This window comes from Erythrolamprus reginae, chromosome Z (genome assembly GCF_031021105.1).
Source record: "Erythrolamprus reginae isolate rEryReg1 chromosome Z, rEryReg1.hap1, whole genome shotgun sequence".
NCBI lineage: Eukaryota > Metazoa > Chordata > Lepidosauria > Squamata > Dipsadidae > Erythrolamprus > Erythrolamprus reginae.
In genome coordinates this window covers 102376753-102402705 of record NC_091963.1, presented here as the reverse complement: position 1 = coordinate 102402705, position 25953 = coordinate 102376753, and the positions used below count along the sequence as shown (strand labels likewise).

The window sequence follows — 25953 nt, the reverse complement described above, 5'->3', positions numbered from 1 at the left end:
GGTTGGATTCTTCAGCACATTTTTGTGCTGAAAATCTTGACTTATATGGTATTTATGTTCTGAAAGAGAGTAGAAATAATAATGCCAAAGCAAATTTCATTACAAAACTGCCTCAGGAAATCAAGTAATGTGTTGCATACTCTGGGGCACATACAGGGTGTCTCCAAAAAATGTATACACATTTTAAATAATTATAAACTTGGTGTTTATTATAATTATTAAAATATTTACAGGTATCATTTTATTGGTTTTTATCATTTTATTTTTGTTTTTATTTGTTTTCGAAGGTTAGTCTGGTTGTCATTATTATGTTCAGGGATTGAATCTTCAAAATAAACAACGAAATTTATTGGCTATTTACAATTATTTAAAATTAGTTAAAATGCAGTGAAAAAAACAATGATACTTGTAAATATTTTTATATTTTTGAAATAATAAAATTATAATAAATACCAAGTTTACAATTATTTAAAATGTGTATACATTTTTTTAGGACGCCCTGTATAATGGAACAAAATCATTTATGTTTATATTAAATATTGTATGTTCCACATGAGTTTGTCTGCCTGAACTGTGTAACTATCCACATAAGGAATGATATATCATTAAGTCAAAGAGGTTTTATGGTTGAAGATGGATCAGATGGTAATTAAAAGTTACTACCTAAATACACCCAGAATTTTTGCAGCTTAAATCCTGCCATAATGTATTCCCAATTACTTCACTTATGAATTAGTATTCTTTTGGTCTTTCCATTAATTTCGTTAAGGCTGGAATATTGATCCAATTAAATAAAATTAATTAATAGGAAACTAGAGGGACTACAAAAAAAATAGAACAGTCCTGCTAAAAATTAGGTTCTGAAATACACATCTCACAAATGTTTCATTATATAAATGAAAATGATCCAAATTTATTCTTTTTATCAATACATACATTTTAGATACATAAAAGTATAAAATATTATAATCATGGAAGATTTTGAAATTCTTAGAAACACTGTACTTTAATCTTGTTTTGCATTGCACATATCCACATTTGACAGAAATAAGCAGATTCACAGATTAAAAAGAGAAGTATCTCTGCAAAAGCAGATAAAAATGTCTTAAGAAAACCTTCAAATGTATTTTATTTATTGGATTTATATACTGCCCCTCTTTGGGGACTCGGGGTGGCTTACAACATATAGAAAACAATACAAATATCCTAAATCCAATATTGAACTAAAAAGCTAGTAAAACCCCAGTTTAATTAAAAATGCAGTCATTCTCATTCTATCAAATATACAGTGGGGGGAAAAGTATTTGGTCAGACACCAGTTGTGCAAGTTCTCCCACTTAAAAAGATGAGAGAGGCCTACAATTGACATCATAAGTAGACCTCAACCATGAGAGACAACAAGAGAAAACACATCCAGAAAATTACATTGTCTGGTTTTTAACGAATTTGCAAATTATGGTGGAAAATAAGTATTTGGTCACCTACAAAGATGCAAGGTTTCTGGCTCTCACAGACCTGTAACTTCTTCTTTAAGAGGCTCCTCTGTCCTCCACTCATTACCTGTATTAATGGCACCTGTTTGAACTTGTTATCAGTATAAGTCACCTGTCCACAACCTCAAACAGTCACACTGCAAACTCCATTATGGTGAAGACCAAAGAGCTGTCAAAGGACACCAGAAACAAAATTGTAGCCCTGCACCAGACTGGGAAGACTGAATCTGCAATAGGCAAGCAGCTTGGTATGACGAAATCAACTCTGGGAGCAATAGTTAGAAAATAAAAGACATACAAGACCACTGATAATCTCCCTCAATCTGGAGCTCCACGCAAAGTCCCATCCCATGGGGTCAAAATGATCACAAGAACGGTGAGGAAGAATCTCAGAACCACACTGGGGAACCTAATGAATGACCTGCAGAGTTGGGACCAACATAACAAAGGCTACCATCAGTAACACACTATGCTGCCAGAGACTCAGATCCTGCAGTGCCAGATGTGCCCCCCTGCATAAATCAGTATATGTCCAAACCTGTCTGAAGTTTGCTAGAAAGCATTTGGATGATCCAGAAGAGTATTGGGAGAATGTCATATGGTCACATGAAACCAAAGTAGAACTGTTTGGTAGAAACATAACTTGTCGTATTTGGAGGAGAAAGAATGCTGAGTTACATCCAAAGAACACACCTACTGTGAACCACGGGGGTGGCAACATCATACTTTGGGGATGTTTCTCTGCAAAGGGACTAGGACTACTGATCCGTGTACATGAAAGAATGAATGGGGCCATATATCATGAGATTTTGAGTGCAAACCTCCTACCATCAGCAAGGGCACTGAAGATGAAACATGGCTGGGTGTTTAAGCATGACAATGATCCCAAGCACACCGCCAGGGCAATGAAGGAGTGGCTTTGTAAGAAGCATGTCAAGGTCCTGGAATGGCCTAGCCAGGCTCCAGATCTCAACCCTATAGAAAACCTTTGTTGGGAGTTGAAAGTCCGTGTTGCCCAGCGACAGCCCCAAACATCACTGCTCTAGAGATCTGCATGGAGGAATGGGCCAACATACCAGCAAAAGTGTGTGGCAACCTTGTCAAGACTTACAGAAAATGTTTGACCTCTGTCATTGCCAACAAAGGATATACAGTATAACAAAGTACTGAGATGAACTTTTGTTATTGACCAAATACTTATTTTTTCACCATAATTTGCAAATAAATTCATTAAAAATCAGACAGTGTGATTTTCTGGATGTTTTCTCATGTTGTCTCATGGTTGAGGTCTAGTTATGATGTCAATTACAGGCCTCTCTCATCTTTTTAAGTGGGAGAACTTGCACAACTGGTGTCTGACTAAATACTTTCCCCCCCACTGTAACATACATTCATGCATTGGCAGAGGCTAATGTCTAATGTCCCCAGGTCTGTCAGCACAAATGAGTCTTCAGACTCTTGCAGAAAGCAAGGAGGGTGGGGCCGTACAAATCTCCGGAGGGAGATGATTCCAAAGGGCCAGAGCCCCCACAGAGAAGGCTCTTTGACTAAGCCCCACCAAGCGACATTGTCTAGTTGACGGCACCTGGAGAAGGCAAACTCTGTGGGACCAACTGGTTACTGGGACTCATGCAGCAGAAGGCGATCCTGTAAGTAAATTGCCATGTAGGGCTTTATAGGTCATAACCAAGACTTTGAATTGCATTTGGAAACTGATCGGCAACCAATGCAGTCTGCGGAGTGTTGGGAGAGACATGGGCATATCTGGGAAGACCCATGACCGCTCACATGGCTGCAATCTGCATGATCTGTAGCTTCCGAATGCTCTTCAAAGGTAGCCCTATGTAGGGAGCATTGCAGTAGTCGAACCTCAAGGTGATAAGGGCATTAGTGACTGCAAGTAGACTGCAAGTGTCCAGATAGGGCCACAACTGGTGCACTAGGTGAACCTGGGCGATTGCCTGCCCTCGCCACAGCCAAAAGATGATGGTCTAAGGTCAGCTGTGGATTGACGACACCCAAATTGCAGTCCCTCTCTGAGGAGGGCAAAAGTTCCTGCCCCAGTGATGGAGACAGACAGGTGGGATTAAACTTGGGAGGCAAAACCCATAGCCACTGCATCTTGGCGGGGTTGAGTCTGAGCATGTTGACACCATCAAAACCCTAACAGCCTCCAGACACTGGCACATTATTTCCACTGCTTCACTGAGTGGACACGGTGTGGAGATGTATAGCTGAGTGTCATCAGCATACTGACAGTAATTCATCCTGTGCCTTTGGATGATCTCACCCAGTGGTTTCATGTAGTTATTAAACAGCAAGGGGGAGAGGACCAACCCCTGAAGAACCCCACAAGTGAGGGACCGGGGAGTCAACCTCTTACCCCCCGCTAACCCCGACTGTGACTGGCTGGAGAGGTAGCAGATGAACCACTGTAGGACAGTGCCTCCCATTCCTAACCCCTCCAGCCAGCGCAGGATACCCTGGTTGATGGTATTGAAAGCCACTAAGAGGTCAAGAAGCACCAGGATAGATTATTGGTCCTTTACATGCACATTAGTATTATAAAACGAACAGAAATGTTTCAAATGACATGATATAACATTCAATAAGGGAGATGAGATGACCTAATACACACAAAAAAAGGCTGTGCTGAATTTTTATACAATTTTATACAACCTGAATACATTTACAAAATGCAAGAACAATGATTTTGTTGGATTCTTTATCTGGATCCCATCCGTGGAGAAAACAACATACTCTAAGCATTTAATGTCTGCTTATCTTCCTATTGGCATACAAGTCCAATAAATAAATAAATAAATATTCATGGCTAGTAAACACCAAATTTCCATTTGGCACTTGTAATCTAAATCAAATGCTCAACAAGAAAGCTTTATCTCCAAAGCAGTTTCGTGACTATTAGTCCATACCAGGCGTGACAATTACAGACAGGTAATTCTGATGGCATTTATACAAGCTAGCATTCTATATGAGAGTGAGGCATCCTCCGTAAATTTAAGGAATGTTGGTGTATCTCCTGCATCTGCCGGATCCGGTCCTTCTCCCAAATTAAATTTTGCGGCATTGGATATTTCTGGGTGCCATGTAAGGACCGAAAGGGGATTCTCACGTGACAGGCGGTAGCACGGCAGCGAGGCTGAGGCATAGGAGGAAGCAACAACCAGCGCTTCTTCTCAGCACAGTAACGGTAGGCCTCTTTTCTGTACTGTTTATCAGTATCATCACTGTTCTTCCATCCACCTATGATGAAGATATCATCTTTGTAATAGCAAATTGCTGCACCTTCAATGCCAAGAACCTCCGATGGTAAGCTTTCCAGAATGTCATCAGATATTTGGTTAGAGATTTTTCTCTTGGCCTCTTCATGGTGTAGAGGATAGCTTCTGGGACAACATGAAGAGGTGTGGTAAAAGTTGGTGTTCCCCACAACCATTTGGAAGGAGCAATAGTTATCAAGGAGTGGCAGAGACTCACAATCTCGCCACTGTCCTGTGTCTGCATCATAGCGAATAATAACAGACCTTAAGCCATCTTCATTATCTCCGTCATCTGGTGTGCGAGCTGCCATGTAAACAAATCTGTTATCTATTGTAATCACTTTAACATCCCGGAGTATCTTTGGTGCAGACTCCAAATTGTGCCACTTATCTTGATCAGGATTGTAGACAGCTACATCTTTAAAACCAGGGATAAAATAACCTCGGCCACCAATGCTATATAGGTTTCCCTTTAGTTCAGTAAGTCCAAAATAATGCTTCCTGGTTATCAGATTGGAAACCTGCTCCCAAACATTTCTACCTGGGTTATACCTTTCCATGGACTTGGCAAAGCCAGGCTCCATGGAACCTGCCACATAAAGATAGGATTCGGTTACAACAACAGCATGTCCATCAAGGTGATTATGCGTGTGTGGTAAATTCACCCATCTATCTTCATCAATAAAATACCCCACACACTCACTCAAGTAATCACCTCCCTCAGACACACCACCAATGACCATGATAACATCCATGTTTTGGCCAAAACGAGGCAGAGATAAGATGGGGGAATTAACCTGTTGGAATGCACCCAACTGAACATTCTCACTCTTGAGAGCATGGCTTTCTACTGCTTCCAACACAAGTTTGAGGCATGCTTCATTGCTTGATACCAGCTTTTCAGATTTAACATGCCGAGTCAAATAGGTTGGTTTAATTTGTGATAGTCGGAGAAGCCTAAAGAGGTCTCCAAAGTACCTTTCTCTTTCGTCAGGATTTTTCTGGACCCATTTTAAAACCATCTGAAAGAGAATTTCTTCTGCATCCACAGTGATTTCTGAATCTGAAAGCCAGTCCCTAATAAGGTGAAATGGCAAAGTATAGAACTCTTCATCTTCAATGACTTTGTAAAAGTTCCGCCTGATCATCTCAGCAGCTTTCAAAGCCAGCTGGTTCAAACAGTACATATGAGCTAAACTGTGAATGGCCACAGAGTTGGAGAGACTCAGTTTTTTCTTGAGGAATTCTCCACAAAACTCTTTTAGACGTATTAATAAGAACCTGCAAAACAAAAAGGCAATTTAAAAATGCTACCGGAGAATTATTAGATTAATAATTTGTATTTTGCTTTCCACTAAGCCGACATTCAAAAATATTACGTGTCACTGTCCTTTTTTAAAAGGTGCCAGAGCTGAAGCCGTCTTTAAAACCCTGTTCTGTTCATAAAAAGTCACACTTGTAGTGTTCGGATCCTATACGACCCGGACCAAAAACGGTTTACTTTAGATACTTAAATTTGGTCTTTTTGAAAACCTTTTTCGCTGGGATACTAATTTGAACTTTTCTGAACACAATGAACGTAATATTGAAATAAAAGTAATGCTTATATTTTTATTTTGCTCATAAAGGCCCCCCCGTTTTTTCCAAGCATTTCACTTTATGCATTTTTCTAGGTTTCTAATTCCAAATATTTTCAATAACTTTGGCATTGATATACTAAAATGAATATTTCTGAACACAATGAAATGAAAGTTGAACTGAAAAAATTGATGTTTATTTGTTTATTTTGCTCAGAAAAGCCTTGCACCAGGCTGTGCTCAATTTTTTCAGTTTATATATAAATTATGCCGTGAATTCTAAATTACATTCTTGTTTTTAGTAAAATGGTTTCATAAACTTAGTTGTCTGGCTATCATATACTTGCTTTTCAAAAGGATATTGCAAATATTTTCAGCCAAATCTATATAAAAAGTGAAAATAATGGCCCACAGCAAGGCCAGCCGTGGTGGCGGTGGCCCTTTTCTGAGCAAAATAAACAAAGCGCCATTTTTTTCAGTTCATTTCTATTTTTCTTATGTTTGGGAATGTTCACTTTAGTATATCAATACCAAAGGGGGAAAATATTTGAGATTTGGAGCCTAAAAAAAATATAAATTGAAAAAAGTGCTCCAAATCATTTGGGGGGGGGGGGGGCTTTTCTGAGCAAAATAAACAAATAAGCATCAATTTTTTTCAGCTCAATTTTCATATCATTATGTTCAGAAAGGTTCAAACTAGTAATCCAATGCAAAAAAGTTGAAACTGGCAGGCTAAAATTTTTTTAAAGTGAAAATGATTGCACACAGCTGTGTGTGGGGGGGGGGGGGCTATTTCTGAGCAAAAAACCCCAATAAGCATAACGTTTTTCAGTTGATTTCTATTTTTCTAATGATCAACGATGTTCAAAATAGTGATCCAATGCAAAAAGGTTAAAAAAAACTTGAGCTAGATAAAAATGAATAATTGCACAAAAACGCTGGGGCGGGCTATTACCAGCAAAATAAACAAATAAGCATTGATATTTTCCTTTCATTGTGTTCAGAAAAGTTCAAATTAGTATCCCAGCGACTTTTTTTGCCCAGCAAAAACTAAGCCCCCTCACCCCCAAAACAATACTCATAGAAAGAACCCCTAAAAAGATACAAAGTCATGAAATTTCAAGTTTCAGATATGCAGGGAAAATTTGTACAGGGTGTCAAACTTGGCTTCGGGTCACATACGACCCGAAAAGCGTGTCCAGCAGTCCTCCTCCTTCATGCTATAACTCAAGTAATTCACAAACGCATCGGGAAGAAATGTTGCCACCTTGGCCATGTCCAATGCTGCCATTCTGTGTCTCTCTATACTTTGCTCAATTCTAATAGCATCTCGATATGCCTGATAGCAAGCCAGGCGGCTAGTCTTTCTGGCAAAGTAGTCTCGTCCAACTAAAGCCGCCCCTGGTTTACACTGGAAGCCAAGATCCCTTTTCACAATTCCAGGGAAGGAGGCACCCAATGACCATCCTTGGCTGCCTTCGCCAAGAACCCCCTCGGGTTAAGGTGTATTCGCCCATGAGGACTCAGGAGAACCTCTCTGCCCACACACACATCAGCCGTTCCTCCTTCCCACCTCACCTGTCGGCCAACTCCAGGACCTCGTGCACATTGCCGGGACTGATGCGAACAGTCCCCGTGTACATGAAGCTGATGACCGCCTCGATCGTCTCCGGATCTGGTCCCGCTCCCGAACTCCATTTGCGCAAGTCTACCCGCCCCGAGCGGGACTCCGCGAAGTTGCCCAGCAGGAGAGGAGCGAAGTATTCGGTGGCCGCTGCCAGGACCGAGCGGTGCGCCCGAAACTCCCGCGGTGGGGGATGGCAGTTGGAGGCCCCGCCCCCCTTCTCTTTTTCGTCCTCATTGCTGCCGCCACTGAAGGCTAACGTGACGTCACAGAAGAGGCCTAACCGCCGCTGTTCGTTCTGGCGGCAGGCGAGGTCGGAGCAGTGAGCTACGCACGAAAACACCTCCGAGTCAGGCCCCACCTCGCCCTCCAGGCCCGGGAGGTTGATATTCGGGCCGCCGCCTCCCGTTGCCGCCATCTTGGTTATTTTTAAATCGATTCGAAGTTTTCACGTTGCTGCATCGAATTACGTCATTTACATGATCATAGAGATATGAATATATTATACTTTCAGCACTAATAGTCGCCGCGTGCGATCACAGATGTAAGAATGATTCACATAAAATTCTCAAAAGGTTTTTTTAAAAAAAAGAAACTGGCTTCCTTTTTATTTTTAATCTTTTTTTATTCCTAAAATGCAAAATTGGGAGGAACGCTATTTTTGGAAAACGGGACAAATCCAGGCTAGCTAGAGCAGTGTTTCCCAAGCTTGGCAACTTAGAGATATCTGGACTTCAACTCCCAGAATTCTCCAGCCAGCATTCACTGAGCTAGAGCAAAGACCTTAAACTGTAATCCCTAATGGTAAACCACTGTAGAAAAACTATGTTCAGCTTCTTCATCAAATTAGAGTCCAAAGTATTGTACATATTTGTAGGTTTTTGGATGTTGGTAGTTGCTAGCTTGAATGTTAGCTTGGAATAATACTGAGTTTTGGTTGTTTCATATTCACCAGATTGCCAATACAGTACAGTATACAGTACTTCCTCAGTGGAACAGATGTATCTAGAGGAGCCATTATAAACAGTTGAGATCAATATTTATGCCTGACTTGTTGACCCAGGGAAGAAATTATTGTGTTAGATGACATGAAGATTAAGTACAAAAAAGGGTGACTGGGTTAGTTACATACCTTAAAATTATGATTTCTTTCGTATGAAGTCCTATTTTGCTAACATTTTTAGTCTTTTCACTAGAAAGACATATGCAATTCCTTCAAATGCCCTTCATATATTTTACCATTCAACCTCTAATCTTTGTTGCTTTTTTCTGCACTCTTTCCAGCCCCCCTTGGGCTAGGAGGAATTGAGTGATTTAGAATAGGGTAAATGGGTAACACTGTGGATTTAAGATTAGAGAACTAATTTTTTTTATCACTATGAGATAGGCCTTAATAAAGACTCAGACATGTCCACTCAGTGTCATTCTTTGTTTACCTGCAGACGCAGTCTAGAAATCTCAACCCATTTCAGAACCCTCCATTGCTCTTTGAAGCAGAAAGAATGATGGGAAGATATAAGAGGTTGACTCTGTCCAGAGCCTCAATGGCCTTCTAGTTCCAGGAAGACTTTTACTAAGGCTTCAGCAAGACTATGAAGTAAATCCTTTAGGATATCCCCCCCCCACCGTATTTCCTCCTAACATTTTTTTTCTTATAGCCAAAGCACAAGATAATTTATTATTGTATGTTTTTATTCCAGTCGGGTGTGTAATACATAAACAAAGCACTGAATATTGTTGTGAATACATAAAGATCCAGAAATGAAGTGTCTTGCACACACAGATATATTCAGAGATTACCGTCTGCAAAAATAGTAGGACTTGTGTTTGTGCAACTAAAAATAGTACTTGCATAAATAAAAAACTGGAATGTACACAAAGTTCACAGTTTTGAACATGAGCTTATGGTACCAGTTTTACATTTTTAAATATTATACCAGGTATATAAAGGCTTATCAAATTAGGTGTAGTTCCTCAGACCGGAAATAAAGGCTAATGTTTAATATAAAATACAGGATACAGAGGACAAATTTGTCAAAAAATTATACAAATTATAAGCAGAGCTTTTAAGATTTTAATCATACAGGTTCATTTGACAGTCTCAAGTCTAATGAGGTCACAGTAAAATAAAAAAACATTAACATTTGGCCAGAATTACTGAATATGAGGAGGAAGACAAAATAAACATGCATAAAGGAACAAGCAAAGACAGTGCAACTTCTTTAATATATTAAATACAACATGAAGTAGCTATTGTTTTTGTTTATTATTGTTTATGGAATCCACATCTAAGCCTAGAAAAGCCTTATATAGAATTTCAATTCAGTCTGTTTTACAACCAAGCCATATAGTGTAGTCATATTTATTGGTCTTCCATAAAAGCAATTTGTTTTGTTCCACTTAGTTGTCACATAGTCATATGCTCCGGTAAGACATAAGAGATATCATCCCAAGGATGACGATATAGACCTTGTTTCAATCTTTTCTGATCCAGATAATGTCCTATAATGAAATTTTTTTTATTTAATATTTCTTTTTGGATTTAGTTATTTTTAAAGACATAAATGGTAGAAACTAAACTTCATTCTATTTATTCCAAATACGCACTAGCTAAATCTCAGAGCATTTATGCAAATAGAGGACAAAGTATTAATCAGAAGGCTTTAATAGAGATAGTTTTAAGGAAGAAACAAGCAACCCATCAGTTTGTAAAACCCCTAAAATAATTATTCTGCTTTGAAATAAATAATTGACAAAATTAACATAGTAAGTCTCCATTAAAGCTAATGTATTCAATTGCACACCCCAACTCCCCCAAAAAACAAGATTAAGGAAAGAGGATTCAAAAACTTATTGTAATCTCTGATGCTATATTTGTTACCACTGCTATGCTCTCTATAGGTGTTTTAAATTTTATGGGGAAAAGAGATAGCCCATATAAAAACAGCCTTTCTAGATGAATCAAGGAGCAAAATGATTTCTTTAAAAGATCTGCTCAAGTAGTATGGGATTGAAATCCTCTTCCGTGTATGTTGCATGCACTTTTCTGTCTGGATGTTGCCTCTAACATTGCCTCCTTTCCATAGCTGAAAGAGTAACTGGCTTTACCGCATAACATAAAAGACTCACCAATAAAACCCATGCTTCTGCCAAGCACAAAAATCCCATTGAGGGCACCAATGTCGATATATTCATCAGCTTCTTCCCTGCAGTAAAAAAACAAATGATATTTGTTTAAATGTTACACTTTAAATTTATACAATAATCTGAATGTGCAGAAAAAATAGACATTTTTTTTAAATTGACTAAATAAAAGTTTCATAAAATCTACAGAATAGACTACAAGAGTGGTACAGTGATATCTTGTCTTACAAACTTAATTGGTTCCAGGACGAGGTTCTTAAGGTGAAAAGTTTGTAAGACGAAACAATGTTTCCCATAGGAATCAATGGAAAAGTGATTAATGCGTGCAAGCCCAAAACTCACCCCTTTTGCCAGCCGAAGCGCCCGTTTTTGCACTACTGGGATTCCCCTGAGGCTTCCCTCCATGGGAAACTCCACCTCCGGACTTCCAGCAGATGTGATGGTGCAGGGGAATCCCAGCAGGGAAATCCCAGCATTGCAAAAACGAGCGCTTTGCTGGCAACGGAAGTCCGGAGGTGGTGTTTCCCAGCGAGGGGAGCCTCAGTGAAATCACAGCATTGCAAAAACACCAAAGTCCTTGAAACCCCACCTCTGGACCTCTGTGTTTTTGCGATGCTGCGATTTCACTGAGGCTCCCCCCGCTGGGAAACCCCACCTCCGGACTTCCGTTGCCAGCGAAGCGCCCGTTTTTGCCCTGCTGGGATTCCCCTGCTGGGATTCCCCTGCAGCATCACAAAAACACGGAAATCCAGAGGTGGGGTTTCCCATGGAGGGGAGCCTCAGGGGAATCCCAGCAGCGCAAAAATGGGTGCTTCACTGGCAACGGAAGTCCAGAGGTGGGACATCCCAGTGGCGGCGGTGAGTTTGTAAGGTGAAAATAGTTTGTAAGAAGAGGCAAAAAAATCTTAAACCCAGGGTTTGTATCTTGAAAAGTTTGTATGACGAGGCGTTTGTAAGACAAGGTATCACTGTATGAGAAATCTGGCATGTTTTCTAAATATTGGGACAAAGGCACAAGTTCACAAAATATCCTATTCCATATTCTGGGTTAGGATGTGTGAATCCAACCAATTTTGATTAATTTAACATTGTTATTAAGTCAAGTTTATTCAAAGACTGATTTCCTATTATCATAAAAGAGGATACCCCCTGCTATTTAAAAAATAAAACTCCCACAGTTGAGATCCACCAATTTTCAGTAATTCAAAGTATAACTTTGTCTATTTTATTTTCCTTTAAACCTTAGTAACCTACATGTTATATTTGCTTAATGAGGTTTTTAAAGCATCTTTGGTAGCAGAGTTAGAAAAAATAACTCCAGCCCTTTTGATTTCCAAAAGATGATATTTGGGCTGAGATTTTGGAAAACAAAAATGGAGAAGGCAAATTCCTTTTTGCAGGAGCAGTTGTGCTTTTAGTTAATTTTGTATCTTATGTTTTTGAAATATTAATTAATAATTAAACAATATTTGGTTTTGGATAATGTAAAACTGGATAAATGCTAATTTATAACAAACCATGGTCCTAGAATATTGGTATTCATTAACCATATTATGAACCATGGTCTAAATGCAGTAGCATCTCTTTATGGCTAACAGTGAAACGTGAATGTAGTTTGTGTTTATCCCTTTCTTAGAAAAATTACAACACAAATATAATCCTAAAAAAATTAAATGAATGAAATTGGCCATGCCTGTACTGTCAATAAGCTCAATTTTTTCTATCATTTTCCCTTTATATGCAGTATATCCAGAATGTCTGAGACTATTATAATTTTTGGGCAAGGGAGATTTATTATAACCAAGCTGCTAAACCATAACAAAGATTAATGAGAAATTGATTGCTCACCGTGTAAAAGAACCACAATTCCTAAGTACATCAACAAAGGCCACACCAATAAATCCATCAACATTCAGGATAAGGTTAGGTTTCTAGTTTGGAGCAGGTTGAGAAAAAAAAAGTAATTTTAACAATAAGATAAACGTTTAATCCAGATGAAAATATCACCAGCAATGGTGATATCTTTTAATGGTCATACACAAGAACAACAAAAATTAATAATCCGCATATATAATTATTTTTAAGATCCCTTATGGTTACACTGAAGGCAATTTTGAAAGTAATTCCTAATTCGATTAATTAAACCACAATTTGTAAAGTTCCCTAAATGTAAGCTGACATAATTAATTGATTAAGTTGTGCAGTAACTTTTTCCAACATAATACCTTTGATTATCTTGTTTCTGTTTTAAGTATATACTGTTATTAACCTCTCTGTCTTGAAAATACAGGCAGCATTTGATGTTTCCTTAGGGTTCAGATAAGCTAATGCAATATTATCTGATGTCTAAGACAAGCAAAATAGCTTCCAGATAATTAAAAGTCAGTATTTGAAAAACAGGAAATACATGCTTTTTCATCCTTCTGTCATATGCAATTTTTTATTTTTTTTTCTCTTAATCATAATAATTAAATATAAAGGGACAAATTTTTGCCATTCAAATTTAGTAATGTTTACATATTTATAACATATAACAAATATTTATAACAATAGTTATGTAGTTTTAAATAGAGAAACAAAGTACTTTAAAATGTTAAAACTGTCACAAAAAGATGTTACCTTGGAAGTAGTAATTTTTTCCACTTCCAATGCATAATCTAGAAGAGGCGTTGCAGGGAAATGCTGCTTCACATAATCTTTAAGGATCTGAACTCTCATATCTGGGTTGTTAATCTATAAAGTTAAAAGAAACAATAAAAGAAAACACATATTTTAAAACTAATAAGCACTCAGGATCAAAAATATTTTCACATCGTGGCTGAATTCTTTGAAATTCTGAACTGAATTCAGGATTTAGGCTATGTTGCTATCAGTGAAAATCTACCAGATCTTTAACAGGCAAGAAACTTACTGATTTAACTCGGTGGCCAATGCCCATGATTAATTTCCCTTCCTTCTTCATCTTGTTCACAAACTCCATGGGAATGATGCCACTGTCAAATGCTTTGCTGAACATTTTTGCTGCTGCATCCAAAGCACCACCAAAACGATCACCCTGCAGGACATTGGCAAGCAGAAAAAAAGCCAAACTGTAAAGATTTTTCTTCTTTTCTGGAGTAAGATCAGACACAGAAAATCCTGTGATCAAGTTTAAAAATATGAACAGGAGAAATGTCTAGATTATAAAACATCTAACCTCCTCAATGATAATGAATTTTTGGAGCAGAAGCATGAGATAGCTATTATAGGAAGAACCATTTTCTATGCAGTCCATTTTCCATATAGCTTTAGCTTACAGAATTCATCACAAGTTTAGTTTTTAGCAACAGTTAAGAACAGGATCGATGTTAAGAAATAAAATTTCTTTAGTAAAATCAAACCTAACCGGGCAATTTTCCAAAAAATCTGACCAATTTAATAAATGGGCTTCAAATATATGCATTTATTTGCTTTCTGATGTCTTTTTTAACGTGTCACTATTAAGAGGAAATTTTATAACAAATTGAATATTATACATAACTACTAGGCAAACAATAAGTTTGGAAATTCTAACAGCAGTTTCTATTTTATTGTCCCTGACTGTGTTCTTAACTGACCAATTATTTCTGTCTGCTGAAGTCATGTGTTCTCCTAAACAAGCTGAAAGTGATTATTTCATTTTATATGAAATAATCAACAGAAGCCCAATATCTTCAAAAATGTGTGTTGTCAACAAAAATATAAAATACTTTGTTATCTGCTTTTTAGCACAACTCCAGAAGTATCAGATGGAATGCTAAAACTGAAGTGATGTCCAGTCCAGAAGCATCTTCTTCAAAACTGGTATATGTTGTGAACTATAAGTGGAGAAGTAAGAGCATTGGCTACAAATAGTATAGTACACTAATTTCATCCACCTCTTGGCAATGCTTACAATTGTGAGTAGGCCTGATGTGAGACTGGAGACAAGGTCCTTTCCAGCTCTTGCACAGACAATAGTGTTATGGGCTCCCGACACTGCTGGACCATGATCAGCTGTCACCATCAGACACATCTCTATAAACTGGCAGGCATATTTAGGCAACCTAAAGAGACAAAGATTTTATAAAGTTCCCTTTAAAACAATTACATGTTGGTTAATGTTAATCATTAAGATGTTATTACAAAGGCAAATGGTGAATTCTGGCGTCATTTTTTAAAAATAATATCTACTAGAACCTCAAAGTTTAAGGAAACCTCCACTTTAATCTGGTTGGATTACTGCAAGATCTAGTCTTCCCAACCAGCATCTACAGAAAGCCAAACTGGAACAGATGACTTGACTTAGAAAAGCATTTGTAATTTCCATATTAGAAACTCTTCTTCAGGAAATAGCATACTATGCACTTTAAAAAGTATTTAGAAACAGCATAGGCTATTTACTGAAGCAATTTTTTTCAAAAATGAGTCAGGAATATCTTACTTGAGCCATTGGTCCCATTGACTGAAGAACTCTCAAAACTACTCACAATCTTGTCAGTTTCTATTAAATCACATTTTGTCCTCTCTAAGCTTTCCTTAAATACAGCATATTTGAAGCAAGAGGTTCAGGAAACTACCAAGAATACCTACCAGTCAATATAGGCCACATATTTTGATGAAACATATTCGTAAATCAATATTGGGATAAAGGGAAAGCAGGAAAAAGATCCATTTAATCCAAAACATGATTATTATAATGCAATTGCTCTACAATATATGTAGTAAATGTGAGATTTATGTTGTTTTTCTTCTTTTTGAATAACATTTTCAAATATTAAAATATGCTGTGTAAAAAATAAATCTTACATATAATCTGTCACAATGAATATTCTGGTTTAAATGTTTTGTAAGGTGTTCAGCTTTCAAACAATTCTTGCCTCCCTCATCCACTATATGCAAAGAATGCTTGTGCATTCTGCAGAGAACGCTGAAAAGCATCTTTAAGTGGACACTTACATAGTGGACTGCATCATTAGAGCTTCCAACATATGGAGCATCACCAAAACTCTGCAGAATTTGAGGCCAGACCTTAGAACACACCTTTTATTTTAATAATTCTCTATATAAACCCCTTATGTAGAGAAGAGTTAGTAGAGGGCACTGTCAGAAATCTATCATTATCAATATTGTTATGGGTATATATTACTGTAGTCTCTGGAAGATAAACAGCTTGCCTGCATCTCTAATCCATGTCAGTATGTCTCTTCCATCCATTTCACCCTTTATACTTTTCATATACTATATCACAGAAGTTAGTACACCCTCTCACATTTTGTAAATATTTAAGTATATCTTTTCATGTGACAACACTGAAGAAATGACACTTGGTTACAATGTAAAGTAGTGAGTATATAGTTTGCATAACAGTGTAAATGTGCCGTCCCCTCAAAATAACGCAACACACAGCCATTGATATCTAAACTGCTGGCAACAAAAGTGAGTAGATGATAATGTCAAAACGTGGCCCAAGTAGCCATTTCCCCTTCCTGTGTCATGTGACGTGTTAGTGTTACAAGGTTTCAGGTGTGAGGGGGAGCAGGTGTGTTAAATGTGGTGTTATCGCTTAGTCTCTCATATTGGTCACTGGATGTTCAACATGGCACCTCATGGCAACTCTCTCAGGATCTGAAAAAACCCTGAAACTGAGCTGCGACTCAGTGGCCAAGACCAGACTGTGGTTTAACAGGACAAATTCCACTCAAAACAGGCCTCCCATGGTCAACCAAAGAAGCTGAATGGTTGTACTCAGCATCATCCAGAGGTTGGTTTTGGGAAATAGGTGGAGGTGTGAAAGGTCTCTAATATTCACCAGCTGTGCGACATCGTCATCGAGGAGTGGAAGAGGACTCCAGTGGCAGTAAATCTCTGGTGAACTCTATGCCCAAGAGGGTTAAGGCAGTGCTGGAAAACAACGGTGGCTACACAAAATATTGACACTTTGGACATCATCACTTGGGGTGTACCAACTTTTGTTGCCAGCAGTTTAGACATTAATGCCTGTGTGTTGCATTATTTTGGGGGAACAGCACATTTACACTGTATTCTCACTACATTATTATTATTATTATTATTATTATTATTATTAATTAGATTTGTATAATGCTGCTCTCCTTAGACTCGGGGCGGCTCACAACAGTAACAGTACAATATATAACAAATCGAATAATTAAAAAATCACTAAAAAACCCTTATTAAAAAGAAACATATACACAAACATACCATGCATAAACTGTATAGGCCCAGGGGATATGTCTCAGTTCCCCCATACCTGGCGGCAGAGGTGGGTTTTAAGAAGTTTATGAAAGACAAGGAGGGTGGGGGCAATTCTAATCTCCGGGGGGAGCTGGTTCCACAGGGTCGGGGCCGCCACAGAGAAGGCTCTTCCCCTGGGTCCCGCCAGACGACTTTACATTGCAGCCAAGTGTCATTTCTTCAGTGTGTCGCATGAAAAGATATACTTAAATATTTACAAAATGTGAGGGAGTATACCCACTTCTGTGATATACTTGTACATATTTATATGGTTATCCTGTGTTTATTCATGTATTGTTTCCCTTTTTGTCATTTTCTCCTGACAACTGTGGTCAAAAGAGCAACTTTCAGGAATGACTGAGAAGTCAGCAACTCAACCTGCAAAGCAGCATCTCTCAGAGAGCTAGACATGCCTCAGGAACCCTCTACAGTTTAAGTGAATAGTTCAATGGGAAGTTTATTCAAATTATTTAAAATCTATACTTCACAATCAGAATCAGCACTACCTGTAAACACTCCAACCTCTCAAAAAAGAAAAGTAAGATAATATTGTGAAATTTCCTCCAAAATGACCAGAGAAACAATTCACCTTCTTTGGAACCACAGCAGACCCAAGACACCACCAATTCCCATGTCCTCCTTGAAGACCTCAGTGATTGGCATGCCTGCATATATCAGTTCCTGACCTCGCTCATCACAAATGCTGGTCATGAAAGAAGCTGGTTTCCGGATTAAACCAAGCTCCTAAAAAACAGAAAAATATGGTTAAAAACTCCCAAACTTGGTAGCCCTGTCTTAATTTTCAGTGAGCTGGTAGACTCATATCAATTCAGACTCCTATCAGGTTTACACAGGTAAATACTCTTGCATAAAGATAGTATGTTCTAGGAAATATAGTTCCAAATATTTTACTACTTGAGAGATTAAGTATCATGTCCACCTCTCCAATCACCATAGTTCCTAAGGTCCAAAGTCAAATGATACTGAAAATTAGCTACCTCTTTTTGCCTAGAGATAAGGCCAGGGAACGTGCAGGATAAGTTACACCAGTCCTTTGATCTAGTCTTCTACATCAGTGTTTCCCAACCTTGGCAACTTGAAGATATTTGGACTTCAACTCCCAGAATTCCCCAGCCAGCGAATGCTGGCTGGGGAATTCTGGGAGTTGAAATCCAGATGTCTTCAAGTTGCCAGGGTTGGGAAACACTGTTCTACATAAAATAAATGTTTTCCATAAAACTGTGTTGACTTAGTGATGCCTCTACCTGTGGTACTTAATTGTAAAATTCAAAGTTTGTTATCCCAATTAAAGCATAAGCTTTAATTATATTATTATATGTCTCTCTCTCTCTCTCTCTCTCTCTCTCTCACACACACACACACACACACACTTCACTGAAGTAATTGATGGGCAAGAAAATAATGGACAGGACTGTCTAATTATAATCAAATGTATCAGTAAACACTTTTATAAATTATCATTTACATCAGGGTCCTAAATGTATGGACCACAGCCCACTACCACTATTGGGTGAGTGGTGAGTCGGTGCACAAGGACCAACTCATGTAAGCGCCAGGGGATCCCCCCCCCCCACCAGCCTGACTAGTGCGAGCAGTGGGGACCAGGATTTGTAGCCACACTCATGTGAGGGGCAAGCACTGACATTTACAGCCCCATTTCATGCTGGCTGAATGAAGCTGTGCACATTTATTTATTTATTTGATTTTTATGCCGCCCTTCTCCTTAGACTCAGGGCGGCTTATAACATGTTAGTAATATCACTTTTTAACAGAGCCAGCCTATTGCCCCCACAATCTGGGTCCACATTTTACCGACCTTGGAAGGATGGAAGGCTGAGTCAACCTTGAGCTGGTGGTGAGATTTGAACCGCTGACCTTCAGATCTACAAGTCAGCTTCAGTGGCCTGCAGTACAGCACTCTACCTGCTGCACCACCCCAGCTCATGCACAAACCCACCTGCCCCTCACACAAAACAATCCCCCCCCCCCCCCCCCGTTTTGGGCTGCCAATCCGGAAAGGTTGAGAAAGCTCATTTACATAGCATGTTTTAAGAATTTCAAACTCATTCAGCCATTTACCTCCCATTTGTACCTCTTCTAGACTATTAAGAGTAAACTTACCCTTGCCCAAGAGTAATCCATTGGCACAGTTGGAGGAGGAACTTCCTGTGCTGGCTCAATTACTCCCTTAGAAACAAGATCCTCATACACTGACCTATTGAAAGGAAAGGAAATGTTGATTTCTTACAGATTTACTCAATGATTATTACCTGTGTTTGCCTTACGTCTACTTTGAGGATCATCTCTTTATACTCCTGGATAGTGACCTGTGGGCTCCACAAAGCCAATAATCAATTAAGACTCAAACCATTACTCTTCTTTGTTTCCTACAATTATAGCCCAATATTCCCAAGTTTCATAAATCTCCAAATAAAAAAAAGACCTTAACGACTGCTTGGCATAATTTAATTTCTAACTCCAACTAAAATCTATATTTGGAATATTATATATTATCCATTTCAGAATCTACTTCTGCTGACTTCTGGCTGGCTGTAATTTGGCAGTTCGAATCTCACCAGGCTCAAGGTTGATTCAGTGTTCCATCCTTCCGAGGTGGGTAAAATGAGGAGCCAGATTGTTGGGGGCAATATGCTGACTCTGTAAACCGCTTAGAGAGGGTAAGCGTGTAAAGCACTGTGAAGCTGTATGAATCTAAATCCTATTGCTATAGCTATCTTCACTTTCTTAAGCTCCATATTTAAGAAATGTGAATATTATAGCATACTTGAATAAAATTTCATCCGACTTTTTTGAGGTGGAGGAATTTTTTTTAATTAAACCTTTTAAATACTTGTGTTTGTACTTACTTGTACTTACTTACATTTACAAGTAAAAAAATAAAACATTCTAGTTTTGTTATAGCTCAGTGTTTCTGAACTCAGAGACTTGTAAGATGAGTAGACTTGCATGCCAGCTAGGAAATCCTGTAAGCTGAAGTCCAGATCTTAAAATTGTGAGCTTGAGAAACACCATTTTATTTAGTATTCAATTTCCTTTTCTTTAATATGTAATGATGAAATATTCAATAATATTCCAGACTTTGCAATGGGAAAAATAATTCTTAGGATGATTATAACATGCAGCCTGATTCTGATTATCTGTTTACTGATGTTTGTACAAAGTTAATAAAGAATGCCATTTATAATTCTGGGAACAATCCACCAAAGGATGACTGATTCTATTTTAAAGATCCTGATTAATCCTATAATACTATCTCTCAGATTGTCTTCAGAAGACCCACAGATATATCATGATTATTGTCATATTGTCACTTACTGGATTACGTCACCCAGCTCATCAAAGCTTTGTGGTACAAAGACACCCACTTCTTTTAATGCTTTATTCTTGGCTACAGCAGTTTCAGATGCCTGATTGGCACATGCTCCAGCATGGCCAAATTGTACCTGTTATCAAGGAACATATAAAACTTAGAATACTAAAGAGAATAATGACAAAAAGAATGTATAATAAAACAAAGTAAAACTAGCTATAAATAGTAAAAACAATGCAGCCATACAATCAGAAAACTAAAATTACATCTCTGCATAATGGATTCATTAATGCATAATGAAATAAAGCACTCTACTTGGTAGCAAGAATATTTTGGAAAGAAGAATTGAGTCAAAAAATGGAAAAAACAGAAGATCGAACGCAGAGCATCATCTTTTGGGCAGACAATCAGGAAGGCTGTGAAATATGCTTGTGTTTAGCATCTTGACGTTTTTAAAATGGATGATTTGTGACCTGAAGAAATGGAGCTAAGTGACTTTTAAGGACTGGTGGCATACATATAAAGGCTTTTGAACTTAGTGCAGACAGACACTTTATTACAATTGATGGATCCAGCCGCATATCACCTCCCTTCTGTCCGAAACCCCCCAGGAGGGGCACGGGTCCAGTGAATTAAAGAATTAAAATAGCACATGTTGAATATGGACAAGGATAGTGTAGATTCTGTACAAGATGTAAAGACTGGTGGATTACCAGAGAGATGGTTATTAGATCTTTCAGGGGGTTGTGGAATAACATCAAGCTTTCAAAGTCTCATTTTACGAAGATATAGCAAGTGACTATTAGAAATAAAACTAATGAAGACTTTGTATTGTTGGATGGCCTTCACTCTTAATTAAAACACACTGATTCTGCCAATGGTTCAATTATTTCCTCTTTACTCTTATATATTACCTCCGAAGAGAACATAGTAGCACATGTTCCAATGCACCAGCACACAACAGGTTTAGTGATCCGACCTTCTTTAATACCCTTACAGATTTTGTATTCTTCTGTTCCTCCAATCTAAAAAATTGAAACAAAATTGGAATGAAGTGTATTAATGCAATTCCTATATGCCGTTATTTAAAATAAGGCACTGTACCAATTTCATCAATCCAACCTTACATTCAATTTCATAGGACGATTAGATAAAGAGAAGTGTTAACGTAAGTGTCCTGATTATATGAAATAAAATATGAATCTGAATAAAACAGCAGTAATAATAATAATAAATCAAGATCAAGACATTTTTAGGACTATGTACTGATGTTAAATTAAACCAAATGGCAGGTAAAATAAGAATTTATTTATTAGATTTCTATGCTGCCCTTCTGCTTACTCTAGACAAATTACTTATGTTTCCATAGCATATGCAAGAGTAGAAAATCAGTAGCTTCCCAGAAGCTGCTGGCTACACTTGCCAGGAAGCCCAGACAAAGTGGTTAGTAAGAAACAGGCTTCCCAATCCTTGGTTTTGTGGCACTGGCTGTGGAACAACAATGATGTGTATTTCTTATCCTTGCTTTTTGAAAAAAACAATTCTATGAAGTCAATGAAAAGATCCCATTTCTATATGTACTTGTATGTGTAATTGTATAATTTTTATTAAAATGTGATAAAACTAAACAAGGTAAAAACTAAAACTAAATAAAGGAAGAAAATGAAATTAAAGAATAAATATAAAAAGTGCACGAAAAGAAAAATTGAAAGGGAGAGAGAAGGAAGGAAGGAAGGAAGGAAGGAATTTCTGATATTCTTTCCAGCATTATAAGTACAAATATACATATTACTATTCTTTCTATAATCTATTTGTCTAATCTTCAGAAATATAAATCAGAAGTTAATTTTTACACAGAAAGTTCATTTCAGAAAAAGATCCCATTTCCAAATTATGCTCAAGATAGAAACCAAAAGGTACTCACTTCTCCTAGCACTACAATCATCTTCACCCCTGGAGTATCCTGGTAACGCAGTACGTGATCCATGAAGATAGAACCAGGATATCTGGGGGAAAGGGAACAATTTTAAAGAAGTATTTTAAAAGATAAAAATAGGCAAAACTGACATTTGGAACTACAGTATTGCTCTTACCTATCTCCACCAATGGCTACACCTTCAAAAACTCCATCTGTGGTCCTAGAGATAATATTGTTGAGCTCATTGGACATCCCTCCTGAGCGGGAGACATAAGCTACACTACCAGGGCGATACAGTTTCGATGCCAGAATATTATCCAGCATTCCTCCTGTGTTTCCAATCTTAAAGCAGCCGGGTTTAATTCCACCCACCTGTGGACAAAAACAAAGAGTAAAATTTTAAATAATGTCTAAATTAAAACAATGTTCAGGTCCAGCTAAGGATAGTTGTATCATGTAAACCTTCTCTCATCCCCTCCCCGCCATTATCTAATTTACACATACCTAGTATGAACATGTATAGCTCATCTACTGGCAGCATCTAACTCAGGGAACCCCAAACTTGGCAACTTTAAGCCTTGTGGACTTCAACTCCCAGAATTCTCCAACCAGCTGTGCCAAGTTTGAAGACCTCCGATCTAATTGATTGATTTTATTTTTTAAAGGTGATATATACATGTTGTAATCATAGGTTCTTAGGCACTGAACATTGAGATAGAATATTGCTGAAGGGTGATGTTTTAGCCTAATGGGTGTTGTATAAACCTTATTCTTCCTCTATAGAAAGGCAGCAAAGTCCAGGCTGAGTAAGCAAGCTGCAGAATCCATGACCACATGGAAAATAATTAACTTGATATAAAGCATGAAGATAACGTATAGCTAACTTCCATATAAGGAAATATATGCCTTACTCTCATTCCTTTGCTAATCACCAGTAAACACACAATCCAGGAAAAGGCAATGAATGGAGCTTCCATTAATTATCTATAGGGAAGTCACAAGGAGGTTGCCTTATACAGAGCATGAGTGAATGGTAGTTGGGGGATGGCTTAATGTATGTGGCGTTCGCGAATTGGTTATTCTGTACCACATGTCAGGAAAAGTGAAATACAATAAAAGGAGCGATCTTGATTCAATCGAGGCCATCTCACAGAGAAAATATTCTCTGTTGCTTCATTTTGATGTGGCAATTATGGCATCCTGTGCCTCCCTAGACGTCGGCCCACTGGGGAAGGGCTGTTTCCCTTCTTATAAAGGGTCAGACTTGGCTAATAGAGAGGCCTTTAGAAACAAGGCCATTGAGGCTTCCTGGGTCTGTAGGTTCAACCCAAAGTTGAAATAACTTCTCAAAGGAAGGCAGTAGGGAGCCAATTCTGAATTATTGCAAAGGAAATTACAATAGTGTGTTCAAAAAACCCCCAGAAGTTAAATGTGACCTGAAGAAGACTTTATTTTTACCTGTTTTGTGCATCATTGTGTGCGAGTGTGTGCACACACAAGCACATTCACATGCTGTCAAGTCAGTCTTGATTCCTGGTGATTGGACAAATCCATGCAAATTTTTAACAATGTTTTCATAAAAGGGTTGTGCTTTGTTTCCTCCAAAGGCTGAGAGAAATTGACTGATCCACAGTCACTCAGCTGGTCTCTTGCCTAAAGTGAGGCTAAAAATGACTGTTTCCTAATTTCTATCTAGTGCTTTAACCACACCACCACATATTTACCTATAGCCCATTAAATTTTACATGAAGCAAAATTTTAAAAGTCATTCTTTGCCCATAATTCTTAAGATTGTGATAACCAAAAAACTCTTTCTAATAATAAGATTTGGATATTTGATCATAGAATACTTTCACATTTATCAAAATTTAGACAGTATTTTAAAAATGTTTTCCTGCCCTGATGAATCTAAGAGATAATGAAGCAATAATAAGGTAGATCTTTACTCTGGGATTGGCAGTGCATGCTAAGGTTTTGGGCCACAGAAATGATAGCATCATACATATGATCTGTAGCACAATATGAAGTTTTGTGCTGAAATCTTGGCAAAAATACATAAAAATATATCAACCAGATTTTTAGGAGCCAGTTTTAGTCAGCCAGCCCAAGAGAAGAAAGAGAATGGAAATTTCCTGGGTGTTCAGATTCTTAAATACTTTGAAGTGCTGATTAATCAGCACTTGTGATTCATTATTCCCAGTAAGATGCATTTGCATAAATTAATCAAGATTTTGTGACAATTTTCCTCTTTAGAACTCTTCAGGTTCCAAAGTGAACCTGCTGGCACAGTTGGAATACATTTAGTGTGCAGCAAGAAGTTCTCAGTCTGTAAAAAAAAGAAAGCTTTTTTAAACCCAAAAGAAAACAAAAGTAATTCAAGGAAGTGGGTTTTTTTCCTCACCGTTGCTGGTCCAATAATCGTGACTCCTTTCTCATCTGCCATTTTGATCAGCCTACGGGTCAGGGCCTCTGGAATCCCTTCTGCAATTATGGCCACTGTACGGATCTGAAGCCCAAGAGAAAAGTAGCACCAATTATTTTATTATTATTATTATTATTATTATTATTATTATTATTATTATTATTATTATTAATTAGATTTGTATGCCGCCCCTCTCCGTAGACTCGGGGTGGCTTGATTTCTGGGTGGGGTTTTTTTGTTTTTTGTTTTGCTCATGAGAATTTGAGATTCAGGAAATGATTGTAATAATATATTTTTTTCTCAATTTTGATGAGAAGGAAAGAAAATTCACCGTTCAACCAAAATTACCGCATTAAACTTTTTCAAATTTTTAAATCATATACACTGTGAAACTTGTGTAGGAAGACAATGTTTAAAACATCATAATATGTGAATTTTGAATAGCGATTTAATAATTAATGATAGCGCAAAGTTATGTCTAAACACAGTTTGATTTTTTATTTCAAGCTTTCCATTGCAGCATAACTATGGCTAATAGTCTTATGATTGTTAAACTTTATTAACTTTCACCAATAAACAATGGCAAGCAATTTATGACAAAAACATTGCTGTACAGTGATCCCTCGATTATCGCGAGGGTTCAGTTCCAAGACCCCTCGCGATAATCGATTTTTCGCGATGTAGGGTTGCGGAAGTAAAAACACCATCTGCGCATGCGCGCCCTTTTTCCATGGCTGCGCATGCGCAGATGGTGGAGTTTGCGTGGGCGGCGGGGAAACCCGGATCTTCGTCTGCTCACTGCTGCTGCGGCCGCCCAGCAGCTGATCTGCTCGGCGGCAGCAGCGAGGAGCCGAATCGGGCTTTCCCCTTTGCGTGGGCGGCGGGGAAAC

The 25953-nt window shown here is 38.0% G+C and overlaps 2 protein-coding genes across 3 annotated transcripts in view; both read right to left on the bottom strand.

Annotated features, from left to right (window-relative positions):
• Positions 1-4146: 4146 nt before the first annotated feature.
• On the bottom strand, positions 4147-8394 carry LOC139154951 (kelch-like protein 11). The gene is made up of 2 exons (XM_070730074.1): positions 7930-8394; positions 4147-6055 (listed from the first exon to the last, which is right to left on the bottom strand). The coding sequence occupies exons 1-2, from the start codon at positions 8391-8393 to the stop codon at positions 4474-4476; spliced, it is 2046 nt and encodes a 681-aa protein (XP_070586175.1). The 5' UTR covers position 8394; the 3' UTR covers positions 4147-4473.
• A 1255-nt stretch (positions 8395-9649) lies between these two features.
• ACLY (ATP citrate lyase) overlaps positions 9650-25953 on the bottom strand; it is an 80479-nt gene continuing 64175 nt past the window's right edge. For both annotated transcript variants that reach the window (XM_070727445.1, XM_070727446.1), the window contains 13 exons: positions 25043-25147; positions 22817-23013; positions 22648-22729; positions 21638-21748; positions 20729-20856; positions 19514-19607; positions 17961-18115; positions 15033-15183; positions 14031-14174; positions 13739-13852; positions 12968-13050; positions 11105-11181; positions 9650-10477 (listed from right to left, as the gene is read on the bottom strand). In XM_070727445.1, coding sequence (XP_070583546.1) covers positions 10383-10477; positions 11105-11181; positions 12968-13050; positions 13739-13852; positions 14031-14174; positions 15033-15183; positions 17961-18115; positions 19514-19607; positions 20729-20856; positions 21638-21748; positions 22648-22729; positions 22817-23013; positions 25043-25147 — 1536 coding nt within the window. In that variant the 3' untranslated portion in view covers positions 9650-10382. The remainder of the gene's footprint in view (positions 10478-11104; positions 11182-12967; positions 13051-13738; positions 13853-14030; positions 14175-15032; positions 15184-17960; positions 18116-19513; positions 19608-20728; positions 20857-21637; positions 21749-22647; positions 22730-22816; positions 23014-25042; positions 25148-25953) is intronic.